The sequence below is a fragment of the Electrona antarctica genome (genome assembly GCF_951216825.1).
Source record: "Electrona antarctica genome assembly, contig: scaffold_251, whole genome shotgun sequence".
NCBI lineage: Eukaryota > Metazoa > Chordata > Actinopteri > Myctophiformes > Myctophidae > Electrona > Electrona antarctica.
Window position 1 is genome coordinate 14,514 of NW_027637547.1, and position 20,031 is coordinate 34,544.

Consider the following 20,031-nt stretch of genomic DNA (forward strand, 5'->3'; position numbering starts at 1 on the left):
AAGCCAACTCGAGTCGTGACAACTCATGACAACACAAACAATATTTTGGACCAAACAAATAATTACTAAGAAGAAAAACAACAAAAAAAGTGCCGTTTTTTTCTTCTTTCTAATTATTTGTTCGGCCCAAAAAATTGTGTTTGTTGTCATGATTTGTCACGACTCGAGCCGGCTGTCCGCGGCGTAAACGTCTTTAAATAAATACTTTCGGAAATGTCTATGAGGAAAATGAACGGAGAATCATTTCCTGGGCCCTGGTAGGCGGCGGGACTGCGACGCTCTATAGGTCTTCTAATTTAAGGGTTTTATTTTTAACCCATTTTGACGTGAGATCAGATTCTAAAAATGTCTTCTACATCCTGACAGTTTTCTGAAAAAGCTATGTTTCTATGTCAGTCGTTCTTCGATTTTTCAAAAATAGCAGGCCTACAAGCTCGTAGCGCGCCACTCGGCGGCGCGCTATGAGCTTGTAGATCTGCTATTCTTCAATAGCTAAAGCATAACATAATGCTAACACCAAAAGGGGTTCCCGCCCAAAATGTGTTTAATAAAGAGTGGATTTGTTGGCTCTAGGTAGTCCCATTTATTTATTAATCTTATGGCTTTTTTTTTGTAACAGAAATACAGGATTAATGTTAGTTTCCAAAACTCTTTCAAACTGAGCTCCCTGCCATCCTTAGGTCAGTTCAAACTGAGCTCCCTGCCATCCTTCAGTCAGTTCAAACTGAGCTCCCTGCCATCCTTCAGTCAGTTCAAACTGAGCTCCCTGCCATCCTTAGGTCAGTTCAGACTGAGCTCCCTGCCATCCTTAGGTCAGTTCAAACTGAGCTCCCTGCCATCCTTAGGTCAGTTCAAACTGAGCTCCCTGCCATCCTTAGGTCAGTTCAGACTGAGCTCCCTGCCATCCTTAGGTCAGTTCAAACTGAGCTCCCTGCCATCCTTAGGTCAGTTCAAACTGAGCTCCCTGCCATCCTTAGGTCAGTTCAAACTGAGCTCCCTGCCATCCTTCAGTCAGTTCAAACTGAGCTCCCTGCCATCCTTCAGTCAGTTCAAACTGAGCTCCCTGCCATCCTTAGGTCAGTTCAGACTGAGCTCCCTGCCATCCTTAGGTCAGTTCAAACTGAGCTCCCTGCCATCCTTAGGTCAGTTCAAACTGAGCTCCCTGCCATCCTTAGGTCAGTTCAGACTGAGCTCCCTGCCATCCTTAGGTCAGTTCAAACTGAGCTCCCTGCCATCCTTAGGTCAGTTCAGACTGAGCTCCCTGCCATCCTTAGGTCAGTTCAGACTGAGCTCCCTGCCATCCTTCAGTCAGTTCAAACTGAGCTCCCTGCCATCCTTAGGTCAGTTCAAACTGAGCTCCCTGCCATCCTTAGGTCAGTTCAAACTGAGCTCCCTGCCATCCTTAGGTCAGTTCAAACTGAGCTCCCTGCCATCCTTAGGTCAGTTCAAACTGAGCTCCCTGCCATCCTTAGGTCAGTTCAGACTGAGCTCCCTGCCATCCTTAGGTCAGTTCAAACTGAGCTCCCTGCCATCCTTCAGTCAGTTCAGACTGAGCTCCCTGCCATCCTTAGGTCAGTTCAGACTGAGCTCCCTGCCATCCTTCAGTCAGTTCAGACTGAGCTCCCTGCCATCCTTAGGTCAGTTCAGACTGAGCTCCCTGCCATCCTTAGGTCAGTTCAAACTGAGCTCCCTCCCATCCTTAGGTCAGTTCAGACTGAGCTCCCTGCCATCCTTAGGTCAGTTCAAACTGAGCTCCCTGCCATCCTTAGGTCAGTTCAAACTGAGCTCCCTGCCATCCTTAGGTCAGTTCAGACTGAGCTCCCTGCCATCCTTAGGTCAGTTCAAACTGAGCTCCCTGCCATCCTTAGGTCAGTTCAAACTGAGCTCCCTGCCATCCTTAGGTCAGTTCAAACTGAGCTCCCTGCCATCCTTCAGTCAGTTCAAACTGAGCTCCCTGCCATCCTTAGGTCAGTTCAAACTGAGCTCCCTGCCATCCTTAGGTCAGTTCAAACTGAGCTCCCTGCCATCCTTCAGTCAGTTCAAACTGAGCTCCCTGCCATCCTTAGGTCAGTTCAAACTGAGCTCCCTGCCATCCTTCAGTCAGTTCAAACTGAGCTCCCTGCCGTCCTTAGGTCAGTTCAGACTGAGCTCCCTGCCATCCTTAGGTCAGTTCAGACTGAGCTCCCTGCCATCCTTCAGTCAGTTCAAACTGAGCTCCCTGCCATCCTTAGGTCAGTTCAAACTGAGCTCCCTGCCATCCTTAGGTCAGTTCAGACTGAGCTCCCTGCCATCCTTAGGTCAGTTCAAACTGAGCTCCCTGCCATCCTTGCTCCTGCTTTAATTAATCTATTTTACTGATGGTTGTTCTGTATAAAGTTCCTTTGTAATTTATCCTGATTTATAATGTTTGATGTATTGTTTTTTGACTGTATTTTGTGTATTGTAACCTTGGCTACATTGAAAAGGAGTATAAATGAAGGTGATATGCACTCCCTCATACTTAAACACATAAAGGAGTATAAATGAAGGTGATATGCACTCCCTCATACTTAAACACATAAAGGAGTATAAATGAAGGTGATATGCACTCCCTCATACTTCCACACAGTAAAGGAGTATAAATGAAGGTGATATGCACTCCCTCATACTTCCACACAGTAAAGGAGTATAAATGAAGGTGATATGCACTCCCTCATACTTCCACACAGTAAAAGGAGTATAAATGAAGGTGATATGCACTCCCTCATACTTAAACACATAAAGGAGTATAAATGAAGGTGATATGCACTCCCTCATACTTCCACACAGTAAAGGAGTATAAATGAAGGTGATATGCACTCCCTCATACTTCCACACAGTGGAAGGCGTATAAATGAAGGTGATATGCACTCCCTCATACTTCCACACAGTGGAAGGAGTATAAATGAAGGTGATATGCACTCCCTCATACTTCCACACAGTGGAAGGAGTATAAATGAAGGTGATATGCACTCCCTCATACTAAAGGAGTATAAATGAAGGTGATATGCACTCCCTCATACTTCCACACAGTAAGTAAAGGAGTATAAATGAAGGTGATATGCACTCCCTCATACTTCCACACAGTAAGTAAAGGAGTATAAATGAAGGTGATATGCACTCCCTCATACTAAAGGAGTATAAATGAAGGTGATATGCACTCCCTCATACTAAAGGAGTATAAATGAAGGTGATATGCACTCCCTCATAAGGAGTATAAATGAAGGTGATATGCACTCCCTCATACTTCCACACAGTAAGTAAAGGAGTATAAATGAAGGTGATATGCACTCCCTCATACTAAAGGAGTATAAATGAAGGTGATATGCACTCCCTCATACTAAAGGAGTATAAATGAAGGTGATATGCACTCCCTCATACTTCCACACAGTAAGGAGTATAAATGAAGGTGATATGCACTCCCTCATACTAAAGGAGTATAAATGAAGGTGATATGCACTCCCTCATACTAAAGGAGTATAAATGAAGGTGATATGCACTCCCTCATACTAAAGGAGTATAAATGAAGGTGATATGCACTCCCTCATAAGGAGTATAAATGAAGGTGATATGCACTCCCTCATACTTCCACACAGTAAGTTAGGTATGGAAGTATGAGGAAGCCGTACAGCTGGTAAAGTGAACTATGGTTGCCAATGGGTTTCAATTTGTATAGTATGGCATTATTGTTTTGGATATGTGTGACTATTGTGTGATGCAACCTGTCATATTGTTAGTGTTGTAGAGGTTTACGTGGCTTAACATCTGATCTCTGAACAACGATCTGGTGCCACCCATTTATAAAACAAATATGGGCAAATTCACCTTTCAAAGCACTGCTACCCAGGTGTGGAATGCCCTCCTCCCATCCCTCAAAACAAACAAATCTCTGGCTTCCTTCAAGACAGGCCTAAAGATTCACCTATCAGCAGGTCAAAGGGAGAGGAGGTGATCGCCCCAGCCTCTTTATACTAATAATCCCCTTCCGATTAACTTCGGCCCCAACCTATGCATACTGTATATTTTCATGTTTAGAGGAAATTGATATGCTGTTATATCAACTGTTGTTACTGTGTTAAATTATTATTCATGTCATGTGTGAGTGGATGGGACCCGAATGGAAACAAGGCCGCAAGGTCTTTCTTCGGTGAAATCCTTTTTCGGACAAAAAAAATGCCTGACTGTACATTGTGCTGTTTGCATTTATATGTTGCCTAATAAAATATTCAATCAATCAATCAATCTGTGTGATGCAACCTGTCATATTGTTAGTGTTGTAGAGGTTTACGTGGCTTAACATCTGATCTGTGTCTGTTGGTCTCTTTGCAGGCAGACAACTAATCGTATCCTTTTAAATGGATTCATCTTCACGTCCTCTATCGCCAAATTCATGTGTGTTATTTCTGGATAACAGACCGCTCTATAACAGACCACTCTGCTCTATAACAGACCACTCTATAACAGACCGCTCTATAAGAGACCGCTCTATAACAGACCGCTCCGCTCTATAACAGACCGCTCTATAACAGACCGCTCTATAACAGACCGCTCCGCTCTATAACAGACCGCTCTATAACAGACCGCTCTATAACAGACCGCTCTATAACAGACCGCTCTATAACAGACCGCTCAGCTCTATAACAGACCGCTCTATAACAGACCGCTCTATAACAGACCACTCCGCTCTATAACAGACCGCTCTATAACAGACCGCTCTATAACAGACCGCTCTACTCTATAACAGACCGCTCTATAACAGACCGCTCTATAACAGACCGCTGTGCTGCTCTATAACAGACCGCTCTATAACAGACCGCTCTATAACAGACCGCTCTGCTCTATAACAGACCGCTCTATAACAGACCGCTCTATAACAGACCGCTCTATAACAGACCGCTCCGCTCTATAACAGACCGCTCTATAACAGACCACTCTATAACAGACCACTCTATAACAGACCACTCTATAACAGACCGCTCTATAACAGACCGCTCCGCTCTATAACAGACCGCTCTATAACAGACCACTCTATAACAGACCACTCTATAACAGACCACTCTATAACAGACCGCTCTATAACAGACCGCTCTATAACAGACCGCTCTATAACAGACCGCTCCGCTCTATAACAGACCACTCTATAACACCGCTCTATAACAGACCACTATAACAGACCGCTCTATAACAGACCGCTCTATAACAGACCGCTCCGCTCTATAACAGACCGCTCTATAACAGACCGCTCCGCTCTATAACAGACCGCTCTATAACAGACCGCTCCGCTCTATAACAGACCGCTCTATAACAGACCGCTCTATAACAGACCGCTCCGCTCTATAACAGACCACTCTATAACAGACCACTCTATAACAGACCGCTCTATAACAGACCGCTCCGCTCTATAACAGACCGCTCTATAACAGACCGCTCCGCTCTATAACAGACCGCTCTATAACAGACCGCTCTATAACAGACCGCTCCGCTCTATAACAGACCGCTGTGCTCTATAACAGACCACTCTATAACAGACCGCTGTGCTCTATAACAGACCGCTCTATAACAGACCGCTCTATAACAGACCGCTGTGCTCTATAACAGACCGCTCTATAGCAGACCGCTCTATAACAGACCGCTCTATAACAGACCGCTCTATAACAGACCGCTCTATAACAGACCGCTGTGCTCTATAACAGACCGCTCTATAACAGACCGCTCTATAGCAGACCGCTCTATAACAGACCGCTCTATAACAGACCGCTCTACAACAGACCGCTCTATAACAGACCGCTCTATAACAGACCGCTCTATAACAGACCACTCTATAACAGACCACTCTATAACAGACCGCTCTATAACAGACCGCTCTATAACAGACCACTCTATAACAGACCACTCTATAACAGACCACTCTATAACAGACCGCTCCGCTCTATAAACAGACCTCTGGCTAATCAAACCCTCGGAGCACCTGCTGCGCCCCGCTTGATTTACTGACACACACACACACACACACACACACACACACACACACACACACACACACATATCCCTTACATCGTTGGGTTCCCAAAGTGGGGTGCGGGGACCCCCAGGAACTCTGAGAGAGTGTACAAATGGAACCAAATGGACCAAACGGGTCCATTTGGTTCCATTTGTACACTCTCAGAGTTAAATTAACATTGATTTTACAATATAAATTGGGGGTCTCAGAGACAGAAATGCCATTAAATGGGGGTCCGTAGACTAACGCATGTCAAACTGGGGGTCCTTGAAATTAAACGGGTTGAGAATCACTGCTAGAGCCGTAAAGATCTGCTCTTATGGGGGTCCCTGGCATATCTTTTCAAATGGGGGGTCCGCGGGATAATTAGTGTCGATTTGGGGGTCCTTGTCATGAACAAGTTTGGGAACCACTGCCTTACATATTATATTGTATATCAGCTGTCTTCCAGTCCTTAACACAGTGTATATCAGCTGTCTTCCAGTCCTTAACACAGTGTATATCAGCTGTCTTCTCCTTAACACAGTGTATATCAGCTGTCTTCTCCTTAACACAGTGTATATCAGCTGTCTTCCAGTCCTTAACACAGTGTATATCAGCTGTCTTCCAGTCCTTAACACAGTGTATATCAGCTGTCTTCTCCTTAACACAGTGTATATCAGCTGTCTTCTCCTTAACACAGTGTATATCAGCTGTCTTCTCCTTAACACAGTGTATATCAGCTGTCTTCCAGTCCTTAACACAGTGTATATCAGCTGTCTTCTCCTTAACACAGTGTATATCAGCTGTCTTCCAGTCCTTAACACAGTGTATATCAGCTGTCTTCTGTCCTTAACACAGTGTATATCAGCTGTCTTCTAGTCCTTAACACAGTGTATATCAGCTGTCTTCCAGTCCTTAACACAGTGTATATCAGCTGTCTTCCAGTCCTTAACACAGTGTATATCAGCTGTCTTCTCCTTAACACAGTGTATATCAGCTGTCTTCTCCTTAACACAGTGTATATCAGCTGTCTTCCAGTCCTTAACACAGTGTATATCAGCTGTCTTCTCCTTAACACAGTGTATATCAGCTGTCTTCCAGTCCTTAACACAGTGTATATCAGCTGTCTTCTGTCCTTAACACAGTGTATATCAGCTGTCTTCTAGTCCTTAACACAGTGTATATCAGCTGTCTTCCAGTCCTTAACACAGTGTATATCAGCTGTCTTCCAGTCCTTAACACAGTGTATATCAGCTGTCTTCCAGTCCTGTCTATATTGTATATAATCTAAATACATGTATATAATCTATATACATGTATATAAATGTATTATATTTATCCTTAACATTATGTGACCAGCTGTCCTCCAGTCCTCTCCAGATCCTGCTGTTCCTCAACTCCTGGTTTTCCTACGTTTTCTTCCTGGCCGAGGGACTCATGTTCATTTATAAAGGTATGTTCCTATTGGCCGAGGGGCCTCATGTTCATCTATAAAGGTGTGTTTCTATTGGCTGAGGGCCTCATGTTCATCAATAAATGTATGCTCCTATTGGCTGAGGGGCCTCATGTTCATCTATAAAGGTGTGTTTCTATTGGCTGAGGGCCTCATGTTCATCTATAAAGGTGTGTTTCTATTGGCTGAGGGACTCATGTTCATCTATAAAGGTGTGTTTCTATTGGCTGAGGGCCTCATGTTCATCTATAAAGGTATGCTCCTATTGGCTGAGGGGCCTCATGTTCATCTATAAAGGTGTGTTCCTATTGGCCGAGGGGCCTCATGTTCATCTATAAAGGTGTGTTTCTATTGGCTGAGGGCCTCATGTTCATCTATAAAGGTGTGTTTCTATTGGCTGAGGGCCTCATATTCATCTATAAAGGTGTGTTTCTATTGGCTGAGGGCCTCATGTTCATCTATAAAGGTATGCTCCTATTGGCTGAGGGGCCTCATGTTCATCTATAAAGGTGTGTTCCTTTTGGCTGAGGGCCTCATGTTCATCTATAAAGGTGTGTTTCTATTGGCTGAGGGACTCATGTTCATCTATAAAGGTGTGTTTCTATTGGCTGAGGGCCTCATGTTCATCTATAAAGGTATGCTCCTATTGGCTGAGGGACTCATGTTCATCTATAAAGGTGTGTTCCTATTGGCTGAGGGCCTCATGTTCATCTATAAAGGTGTGTTTCTATTGGCTGAGGGACTCATATTCATCTATAAAGGTGTGTTTCTATTGGCTGAGGGCCTCATGTTCATCTATAAAGGTATGCTCCTATTGGCTGAGGGACTCATGTTCATCTATAAAGGTGTGTTCCTATTGGCTGAGGGCTCAGTGCTTTACAGAGCAATGGAGGAAAAAAGAAAAGAAAGGCATAAAACATTAAAATAATAGCAGTAATGCAATACAGTGAGGACATGAATAACAAGGAATTTCAAAGATCAACTAAAAGCAAGAGTGTAGAAGTGGGTCTTGAGCTGCGCTTTAAAAATGTCTACAGAGGCTTCCTGTGGAAGGTACAGTGGGAGTTTATTAAACTACAGAGGCTTCCTGTCGAAGGTACAGTGGGAGTTTATTAAACTACAGAGGCTGCCTGTGGAAGGTACAGTGGGAGTTGGTTTTTTGTGAGGGTATCTACCCTAGGGGACACGGGGAGAACATGTGAGGGTACCTACCCTAGGGGACACGGGGAGAACATGCAAATGTTTGGAACATATCTAGACAGTCATGTAGGTAGGAAGGTTTGGGACATATTTAGACAGGCAGTCATGTAGGTAGGAAGGTTTGGGACATATTTAGACAGGCAGTCATGTAGGTAGGAAGGTTTGGGACATATTTAGACAGGCAGTCATGTAGGTAGGAAGGTTTGGGACATATTTAGGCAGGCAGTCATGTAGGTAGGAAGGTTTGGGACATATTTAGACAGGCAGTCATGTAGGTAGGAAGGTGTGGGACATATTTAGGCAGGCAGTCATGTAGGTAGGAAGGTTTGGGACATATTTAGGCAGGCAGTCGTGTAGATAGGAAGGTTTGGGACATATCTAGGCAGGCAGTCATGTAGGTAGGAAGGTTTGGGACATATCTAGGCAGGCAGTCATGTAGGTAGGAAGGTTTGGGGCATATTTAGACAGGCAGTCATGTAGGTAGGAAGGTTTGGGACATATTTAGACAGGCAGTCATGTAGGTAGGAAGGTTTGGGGCATATTTAGACAGGCAGTCATGTAGGTAGGAAGGTTTGGGACATATTTAGACAGGCAGTCATGTAGGTAGGAGGGTTTGGGACATATTTAGACAGACAGTCATGTAGGTAGGAAGGTTTGGGGCATATTTAGACAGGCAGTCATGTAGGTAGGAAGGTTTGGGACATATTTAGACAGGCAGTCATGTAGGTAGGAGGGTTTGGGACATATTTAGACAGACAGTCATGTAGGTAGGAAGGTGCAAGACCATTGAGAGCTTTATAAACAAGTAAAATAATGTTAAAATCAATCCTAAAAACAACCGGAAGCCAGTGCAGTGAAGCTAAAACTGGAGTAATATGTTCTCTCATCTTAGTTTTAGTTAAAACTCTGGCTGCTGCGTTTTGGACAAGTTGTAATCTGTCAGTTGTTTTCTTAGGCAGTCCAGAAAAAAGTGCATTTCAGTAAAAACAAAGGCGTGGATTAGCGTTTTTGCATCGTCCAATGACAAATAAGCTCTGATTCGTGCAATATTTCTAAGATGAAAAAAGGCGATCTTGGTAACATGATTAATGTGTGAATTAAAATTCAATTCAGAATCAATAATGACCCCCAGGTTCTTTACTGTACTGTTACTTTCTACAGTCAGGTTGCCAAGTCTGCTTATTATTGATTATTTCTGCTCACTAGAACCGATTATGAGAACTTCTGTCTTATCCTCATTTAGCTTGAGAAAGTTCTCACTCATCCAGCATTTGATGCTAGACAGACAGACAGACAGACAGACAGACAGACAGACAGACAGACAGACAGACAGACAGACAGACAGACAGACAGACAGACAGACAGACAGACAGACAGGTCAACAACAGGGATCATCTGGAGCTACAGAAAGATATAGATATGATTTGAATCACCATACTAGGTTCACGATACGATTTTTCACGATTTTTAAGACATTCCAGACTTTTTTCTCAAATCCAGTATTTTAATTCTTTCTCCTTTAATGTTCTTCTCTCACAGTAGCAAAGACTGAAAACTGTAAATCTCCTACAAAAATCATTTGTAGATCTTCTGTTTGCATCACGATTTAAATTGTGATTCAATCATGATTTAAATTGTGATTCAATCATGATTTAAATTGTGATTCAATCATGATTTAAATTGTGATTCAATCATGATTTAAATTGTGATTCAATCATGATTTAAATTGTGATTCAATCATGATTTAAATTGTCACCAGAGGGAGTGCAACGAACCATGTACAACCCAGATTCGGCACAAACAAGGGACTAAATTCTTTTCGCTCCTATGCCACCAAAATGTGGAACGCCCTACCAACTGTCATTAAGACATGCGAATCCCTTGACTCCTTCAAAACCGCTCTCAAAGGGCACCTACGGATGGCTGCAATTCGAAACTGGCCCCTGTAAAATCTGAATCCCCCCACCCCCCCGCCCCCCCCTTTTTCCCCTCACTGTATATATTTCTTTTCCCTTTTTACCTCCTTTATGATGAATTCCTGTTCTGTCTATAGAAGTGTCTATTTGTACGTCTCTAAATGTTTTGATGAATTGAACATGGTGGACCCTGTTGTAAACAAGTGTAATGCTTAATTGGGTCGTCCACTCACAGTTAACAGCCTTTGTATTGAGTTTGTGCTTGAAATGTACTGTAATTCTGCAAACTGTTAATAAATTCTTCAATCAATCAATCAATCAATCAATCAATCAATCAACCAGTTTGAATGGATTTGAACCGATGTACGATGTGTGTGCGTGTGCGACTGCGTGTGTGTGCGTGTGTGTGCGACTGCGTGCGTGTGTGTGCGTGTGTGTGTGTGTGTGTGCATGTGCGACTGCGTGCGTGCGTCTGCGTGTGTCTCCATCATGGCCCGTAGCACTTACCCTACCCCCTTAGACAGCACTTACCCTACCCCCTTAGACAGCACTTACCCTACCCCCTTAGATAGCACTTACCCTACCCCCTTAGACAGCACTTACCCTACCCCCTTAGACAGCACTTACCCTACCCCCTTAGACAGCACTTACCCTACCCCCTTAGACAGCACTTACCCTACCCCCTTAGACAGCACTTTATGTAGACTTAGATAGCATTAGATAGCACGTAGACAGCACTAGAACTGCATTGTATTGCATAGTTACAGTACATAATGTATAGCATAGTATAGTATATATATGTATAGTTTCATTATATATATATTCCACTGTTACGTTCTTATCTTACGCATGTTTCATGATAACTACTTTTCATATTTGTGTATTCCCATGCTTTTTGTTCTTGCTTAATGTAAGTCGCTCTGGATCAAGAGCGTCTGCCAAATGCTTAAATTGTGTGTGTGTGTGTGTGTGTGTGTGTGTGTGTGTGTGTGTGTGTGTGTGTGTGTGTGTGTGTGTGTGTGTGTGTGTGTGTGTGTGTGTGTGTGTGTGTGTGTGTGTGCGCATGGGTGCGTGCGTGCGTGCGTGCGTGCGCGCGTGTGTGTGTGTGCGGTGTGTGTGTGCGTACAGGTATTCTGCTCCCCTACCCGTCAGAGAACCTGGTCCTAGATGTGGTTCTGTTGGTTCTGTACGCTGCCCTGGAGTCCTTCAGACTCTACTATGGTGAGTTCTGGAAACTTTACATCATAAAATACATTACAGTAAAATAGTTGTATTATTTATATAGTCAGGGGCGACCCTGACACCTGGTGGATTAAACACAAGCTTTTAGCCAAAGTTCATATAGTTACACTATGAAAAACATGTATCTGTGAGTGACTTAACCCATTTTGACCTGAGATCAGATTCTAAAAATGTCTTCTATATCCTGACAGTTTTCTGAAAAAGCTATGTTTCTATGTCAGTCGTTAGCAGACCTACAAGCTCATAGCGCGCCACTCGGTGGCACGCTATGAGCTTGTAGATCTGCTATTTTTCAATAGCTAAAGCATAACATAATGCTAACACCAAAAGGGGTTCCCGCCCAAAATGGGTACACTGTACACACTTTGGAAGTACATCCTGGGCCGTGGCTCAGCGGTCCAGGCACCTTGGCTGGTAGTCCAGTCTGGCAGTGTGCCGCGGGTTCGACTCCCGATCCCGGCGGCCTTTACTGCATGTCACCCCCCATCTCTCTCCCCATTCCATGTCAGCCTACTGTCTAATCTGTCCCTCCTAATCTGTCCCTCCTACTGTCTAATCTGTCCCTTCTAATCTGTCCCTCCTACTGTCTAATCTGTCCCTCCTACTGTCTAATCTGTCCCTCCTACTGTCTAATCTGTCCTTCTAATCTGTCCCTCCTACTGTCTAATCTGTCCCTTCTAATCTGTCCCTCCTAATCTGTCCCTCCTACTGTCTAATCTGTCCCTCCTACTGTCTAATCTGTCCCTCCTAATCTGTCCCTCCTAATCTGTCCCTCCTACTGTCTAATCTGTCCCTCCTACTGTCTAATCTGTCCCTCCTACTGTCTAATCTGTCCCTCCTACTGTCTAATCTGTCCCTCCTAATCTGTCCCTCCTACTGTCTAATCTGTCCCTCCTACTGTCTAATCTGTCCCTCCTACTGTCTAATCTGTCCCTCCTACTGTCTAATCTGTCCCTCCTACTGTCTAATCTGTCCCTCCTACTGTCTAATCTGTCCCTCCTAATCTGTCCCTCCTACTGTCTAATCTGTCCCTCCTACTGTCTAATCTGTCCCTCCTACTGTCTAATCTGTCCCTCCTAATCTGTCCCTCCTAATCTGTCCCTCCTACTGTCTAATCTGTCCCTCCTAATCTGTCCCTCCTACTGTCTAATCTGTCCCTCCTAATCTGTCCCTCCTAATCTGTCCCTCCTACTGTCTAATCTGTCCCTCCTAATCTGTCCCTCCTAATCTGTCCCTCCTACTGTCTAATCTGTCCCTCCTACTGTCTAATCTGTCCCTCCTAATCTGTCCCTCCTACTGTCTAATCTGTCCCTCCTAATCTGTCCCTCCTAATCTGTCCCTCCTACTGTCTAATCTGTCCCTCCTACTGTCTAATCTGTCCCTCCTACTGTCTAATCTGTCCCTCCTACTGTCTAATCTGTCCCTCCTAATCTGTCCCTCCTGTCTAATCTGTCCCTTCTAATCTGTCCTTCCTACTGTCTAATCTGTCCCTCCTAATCTGTCCCTCCTACTGTCTAATCTGTCCCTCCTACTGTCTAATCTGTCCCTCCTACTGTCTAATCTGTCCCTCCTAATCTGTCCCTCCTACTGTCTAATCTGTCCCTCCTACTGTCTAATCTGTCCCTCCTACTGTCTAATCTGTCCCTCCTAATCTGTCCCTCCTAATCTGTCCCTCCTAATCTGTCCCTCCTACTGTCTAATCTGTCCCTCCTACTGTCTAATCTGTCCCTCCTACTGTCTAATCTGTCCCTTCTAATCTGTCCCTCCTAATCTGTCCCTCCTACTGTCTAATCTGTCCCTTCTAATCTGTCCCTCCTAATCTGTCCCTCCTACTGTCTAATCTGTCCCTCCTAATCTGTCCCTCCTAATCTGTCCCTCCTACTGTCTAATCTGTCCCTCCTACTGTCTAATCTGTCCCTCCTAATCTGTCCCTCCTAATCTGTCCCTCCTACTGTCTAATCTGTCCCTCCTACTGTCTAATCTGTCCCTCCTAATCTGTCCCTCCTAATCTGTCCCTCCTACTGTCTAATCTGTCCCTCCTACTGTCTAATCTGTCCCTCCTACTGTCTAATCTGTCCCTCCTACTGTCTAATCTGTCCCTCCTACTGTCTAATCTGTCCCTCCTAATCTGTCCCTCCTACTGTCTAATCTGTCCCTCCTACTGTCTAATCTGTCCCTCCTACTGTCTAATCTGTCCCTCCTAATCTGTCCCTCCTACTGTCTAATCTGTCCCTCCTAATCTGTCCCTCCTACTGTCTAATCTGTCCCTCCTACTGTCTAATCTGTCCCTCCTACTGTCTAATCTGTCCCTCCTAATCTGTCCCTCCTAATCTGTCCCTCCTACTGTCTAATCTGTCCCTCCTAATCTGTCCCTCCTAATCTGTCCCTCCTACTGTCTAATCTGTCCCTCCTACTGTCTAATCTGTCCCTCCTAATCTGTCCCTCCTAATCTGTCCCTCCTACTGTCTAATCTGTCCCTCCTACTGTCTAATCTGTCCCTCCTACTGTCTAATCTGTCCCTCCTACTGTCTAATCTGTCCCTACTGTCTAATCTGTCCCTCCTACTGTCTAATCTGTCCCTCCTACTGTCTAATCTGTCCCTCCTACTGTCTAATCTGTCCCTCCTACTGTCTAATCTGTCCCTTCTAATCTGTCCCTCCTACTGTCTAATCTGTCCCTTCTAATCTGTCCCTCCTACTGTCTAATCTGTCCCTCCTAATCTGTCCCTCCTACTGTCTAATCTGTCCCTCCTACTGTCTAATCTGTCCCTCCTAATCTGTCCCTCCTACTGTCTAATCTGTCCCTCCTACTGTCTAATCTGTCCCTCCTACTGTCTAATCTGTCCCTCCTACTGTCTAATCTGTCCCTCCTACTGTCTAATCTGTCCCTCCTACTGTCTAATCTGTCCCTCCTAATCTGTCCCTCCTAATCTGTCCCTCCTACTGTCTAATCTGTCCCTCCTAATCTGTCCCTCCTACTGTCTAATCTGTCCCTCCTAATCTGTCCCTCCTACTGTCTAATCTGTCCCTCCTACTGTCTAATCTGTCCCTCCTAATCTGTCCCTCCTACTGTCTAATCTGTCCCTCCTACTGTCTAATCTGTCCCTCCTAATCTGTCCCTCCTACTGTCTAATCTGTCCCTCCTACTGTCTAATCTGTCCCTTCTAATCTGTCCCTCCTACTGTCTAATCTATACCTCCATACAAATATAAAATATTGGCGAAAGCCACAAAAACATTTAGAAAAGAGAAAACTGAGTGCTGGAGCAGTGCAGCCTGGATGGAGAGAGACAAGCTGTCCATCAGCCTGGATGGAGAGAGACAAGCTGTCCATCAGCCTGGATGGAGAGAGACAAGCTGTCCATCAGCCTGGATGGAGAGGGACAAGCTGTCCATGCAGCCTGGATGGAGAGAGACAAGCTGTCCATCAGCCTGGATGGAGAGAGACAAGCTGTCCATCAGCCTGGATGGAGAGGGACAAGCTGTCCATGCAGCCTGGATGGAGAGAGACAAGCTGTCCATCAGCCTGGATGGAGAGGGACAAGCTGTCCATCAGCCTGGATGGAGAGAGACAAGCTGTCCATGCAGCCTGGATGGAGAGAGACAAGCTGTCCATCAGCCTGGATGGAGAGAGACAAGCTGTCCATCAGCCTGGATGGAGAGAGACAAGCTGTCCATCAGCCTGGATGGAGAGAGACAAGCTGTCCATCAGCCTGGATGGAGAGGGACAAGCTGTCCATCAGCCTGGATGGAGAGAGACAAGCTGTCCATCAGCCTGGATGGAGAGAGACAAGCTGTCCATCAGCCTGGATGGAGAGAGACAAGCTGTCCATCAGCCTGGATGGAGAGAGACAAGCTGTCCATCAGCCTGGATGGAGAGGGACAAGCTGTCCATACAGCCTGGATGGAGAGAGACAAGCTGTCCATACAGCCTGGATGGAGAGAGACAAGCTGTCCATCAGCCTGGATGGAGAGGGACAAGCTGTCCATGCAGCCTGGATGGAGAGAGACAAGCTGTCCATGCAGCCTGGATGGAGAGAGACAAGCTGTCCATGCAGCCTGGATGGAGAGAGACAAGCTGTCCATCAGCCTGGATGGAGAGAGACAAGCTGTCCATCAGCCTGGATGGAGAGAGACAAGCTGTCCATCAGCCTGGATGGAGAGGGACAAGCTGTCCATCAGCCTGGATGGAGAGAGACAAGCTGTCCATCAGCCTGGATGGAGAGAGACAAGATGGAGTCTGAAATACATCCTTTTCAACGAGGGGCGGCGCAAATATCAGCAATTTTAGGCAATGTGTGCAACATGACAACTGTTTTAAAGTATTGTACAGTAACAACTAAAGTCTATTCAATGTTTATGTTGTACTAATACTACAAAAACGATGTAAAATAAAGAGATTTAAGATCATTAAAGCTGGGCTGTTGCCCTGAGTCCAGTGCACTCTGCCAACTTCCGGTCCAGGACTTGTCCCCATTTGTTGTCCCCATTATATGTAGGAGAGCCTCCAATAGACTGAAGCCCCATGACGTGAACGCAGTTGTCGTAACTCAGTCTTACTCTATGGCTCTGGGCTACACAAAGGTTTTCAAGGACCCCCAAATTGACACTAATCAGCCCCACGGACCCCCATTTGAAGAGATATTCCAGGGACCCCCATAAGAGAAGATTTTTACAGCTCTAGCAGTGATTATCAACCCGTTTAATTTCAAGGACCCCCAGTTTGACATGCATTAGTCTACGGACCCCCCATTTAATGACATTTCTATCTCTGGGACCCCCAATTTATATTGTAAAATCAATGTTAATTTAACTCTGAGAGTGTAACAAATGGAACCAAATGGACCCGCCGTGGATCGACGGAGCCGATTGGTTCTAAACGTGGTCATTTCTTCTAAAGGCTACCTGTGCTTGGTTCCACTAAACATGCTCATTTCTCATTGGTGCAGCTTCTAAAGGCAACCTGTGCGAGCGCTCCCTGGCCAGCGGCGTGTCCGTGTTGGTTCTGGCGCCCTCTGCTGCGCTGGCCGGGTACTACATGCTGCTGCAGACCTTCGTTCTGAGGCTGGAGCTGATCCTGAACGCCTCGATGCTCTGTTTCTACTGTCTGGAGTTATTACTGGGTGTGGTCTGTATCGTCACCTTCTCTAGGTAAATATAACTATTAATATATAATATATAATATATACTGTTTCTACTGTCTGGAGTTATTACTGGGTGTGGTCTGTATCGTCACCTTCTCTAGGTAAATATAACTATTAATATATAATATATAATATATACTGTTTCTACTGTCTGGAGTTATTACTGGGTGTGGTCTGTATCGTCACCTTCTCTAGGTAAATATAACTATTAATATATAATATAATATATAATATATACTGTTTCTACTGTCTGGAGTTATTACTGGGTGTGGTCTGTATCGTCACCTTCTCTAGGTAAATATAACTATTAATATATAATATATAATATATACTGTTTCTACTGTCTGGAGTTATTACTGGGTGTGGTCTGTATCGTCACCTTCTCTAGGTAAATATAACTATTAATATATAATATAATATATAATATATACTGTTTCTACTGTCTGGAGTTATTACTGGGTGTGGTCTGTATCGTCACCTTCTCTAGGTAAATATAACTATTAATATATAATATAATATATAATATATACTGTTTCTACTGTCTGGAGTTATTACTGGGATTAGTCTGCATCGTCACCTTCTCTAGGTAAATATAACTATTAATATATAATATAATATATAATACTGTTTCTACTGTCTGGAGTTATTACTGGGTGTGGTCTGTATCGTCACCTTCTCTAGGTAAATATAACTATTAATATATAATATAATATATACTGTTTCTACTGTCTGGAGTTATTACTGGGATTAGTCTGTATCGTCACCTTCTCTAGGTAAATATAACTATTAATATATAATATAATATATACTGTTTCTACTGTCTGGAGTTATTACTGGGATTAGTCTGTATCGTCACCTTCTCTAGGTAAATATAACTATTAATATATAATATAATATATAATATATAATATATAATACTGTTTCTACTGTCTGGAGTTCTTACTGGGATTAGTCTGCATCGTCACCTTCTCTACACCCCCCACACCCCCGTTTTTTAACCAATTTAGGCCTGACGTAGAAATAAAAAAAAACGTTCGCTCTGTAAGAATATATATTCAAAGATTTGTGCCGCATTTTTACGATTTTTCAAAAGAAATGTACCCATTCTGCATACTGTGAAATATCATTTTAATGAAATGTACACATTCTACATACTGTGAAATATCATTTTAATGAAATGTACCCATTCTACATACTGTGAAATATCATTTTAATGAAATGTACACATTCTACATACTGTGAAATAACATTTTCTATCAATCAATCAAATCAAAGTCGCTCTGGATTAAATTAAATTCCTAAATTGTAAAACGTATGTTTAGACTTCATAACAGAACTCTACAGGTGAATTCTTCTTCTCCTTATTTTGACATTTTCATAATTATGTTGTTTTGTGTTTTTCTCTTTCTTTGTCGCAGGTCTAAAGTTTACTGAACAGTCAGACCTCTACGCCCAACGTTTGGAAGTCAGACCTCTACGCCCAACGTTTGGAAGTCAGACCTCTACACCCAACGTTTGGAAGTCAGACCTCTATGCCCAACGTTTGGAAGTCAGACCTCTACGCCCAACGTTTGGAAGTCAGACCTCTACGCCCAACGTTTGGAAGTCAGACCTCTACGCCCAACGTTTGGAAGTCAGACCTCTACGCCCAACGTTTGGAAGTCAGACCTCTACGCCCAACGTTTGGAAGTCAGACCTCTACGCCCAACGTTTGGAAGTCAGACCTCTGCGCCCAACGTTTGGAAGTCAGACCTCTACGCCCAACATTTGGAAGTCAGACCTCTACGCCCAACGTTTGGAAGTCAGACCTCTACGCCCAACATTTGGAAGTCAGACCTCTACGCCCAACATTTGGAAGTCAGACCTCTACGCCCAACGTTTGGAAGTCAGACCTCTACGCCCAACATTTGGAAGTCAGACCTCTACGCCCAACGTTTGGAAGACAGACCTCTACGCCCAACATTTGGAAGTCAGACCTCTACGCCCAACATTTGGAAGTCAGACCTCTACGCCCAACATTTGGAAGTCAGACCTCTACGCCCAACATTTGGAAGTCAGACCTCTACGCCCAACGTTTGGAAGTCAGACCTCTACGGCCAACGTTTGGAAGTCAGACCTCTACGCCCAACATTTGGAAGTCAGACCTCTACGCCCAACATTTGGATATGCTCTTGTCATATTTTATATATTTTTATATCGTAGCTTTGTGACTGTTTTAATCCCAAACCACACTAGTTGCAACTACTCGAGTTCATCATCATCATCATCATCATTTTTCGACTGCGGTTGAGATCATGGATTTCACAATGCCACGCCAGACTTTCCGGTCCTCCTGCTTACTGATGCCTGTGTCCCTAGTGATGACATCATATGTCCCTAGCGATGACATCAGGGAACGACAGTTTTCTACCTCTGGTCTGCTTCGAGGCAGGACTCCAGAGATCTGGATCGGACTAGTGAAGAAACACAGGGAAGGTTGCTGTATATTAGATCAGTCGATGGGTGGCTCTTCCAAGACAGATTTTGTGCTCTCATTAGAAGGCGGGTGTAAGTGCCATCCAACCGTTTCTCTAGTTTCTTTGAAAGTGTCCATGTCTCGGAGCCATAGAGTAGAATCGGCTCAACGGTCGTCCTAAATATTTTTACTTTTAACATCTTACTAAGCAACTCCTCGAGTTACAAGGAGTTGCATTGGTGTGGTTGGGGCTAACAGTGTATATATGTCTATATATGTGTATATATTTTTTGAGGGGTGCTAGCCCCTCCTATATTCAGCTATAGTGTAGATTATTGTCCTAACACAAACATTAAATGCCATGGACAATGAATGGAGAATTTACGTCATGTGTCTGAGCAATTTTTGTCCTACACAAAGATTCAATTCCCTGACAATGGATGGAGAATGGTGATGTACGATGATAAGAGTGCCCCTCAGTTCACAGGGGTGTGATTTGTTTTTTTACTCATGTTTTTGTAAAATAATAATAATAATAATTGTGTGTGTACAGTATCAAATAAAACTGTTTTAGTTGTGTTCATGCATTGTGGAAAGTTCTACTGACTGGAGTGAATGACAG

The 20,031-nt window shown here is 44.1% G+C and overlaps 1 protein-coding gene across 1 annotated transcript in view; it reads left to right on the forward strand.

Annotated features, from left to right (window-relative positions):
• The window catches only part of LOC306918856 (transmembrane protein 216-like), a 32,568-nt gene extending 12,597 nt beyond the window's left edge, over positions 1 to 19,971 (forward strand). The window contains exons 2-6 of the mRNA XM_079531710.1: positions 4,348 to 4,361; positions 7,361 to 7,454; positions 11,699 to 11,791; positions 16,760 to 16,961; positions 18,373 to 19,971. Coding sequence (XP_079387836.1) covers positions 4,348 to 4,361; positions 7,361 to 7,454; positions 11,699 to 11,791; positions 16,760 to 16,961; positions 18,373 to 18,388 — 419 coding nt within the window. The 3' untranslated portion in view covers positions 18,389 to 19,971. The remainder of the gene's footprint in view (positions 1 to 4,347; positions 4,362 to 7,360; positions 7,455 to 11,698; positions 11,792 to 16,759; positions 16,962 to 18,372) is intronic.
• The last annotated feature ends 60 nt before the right edge of the window (positions 19,972 to 20,031 follow it).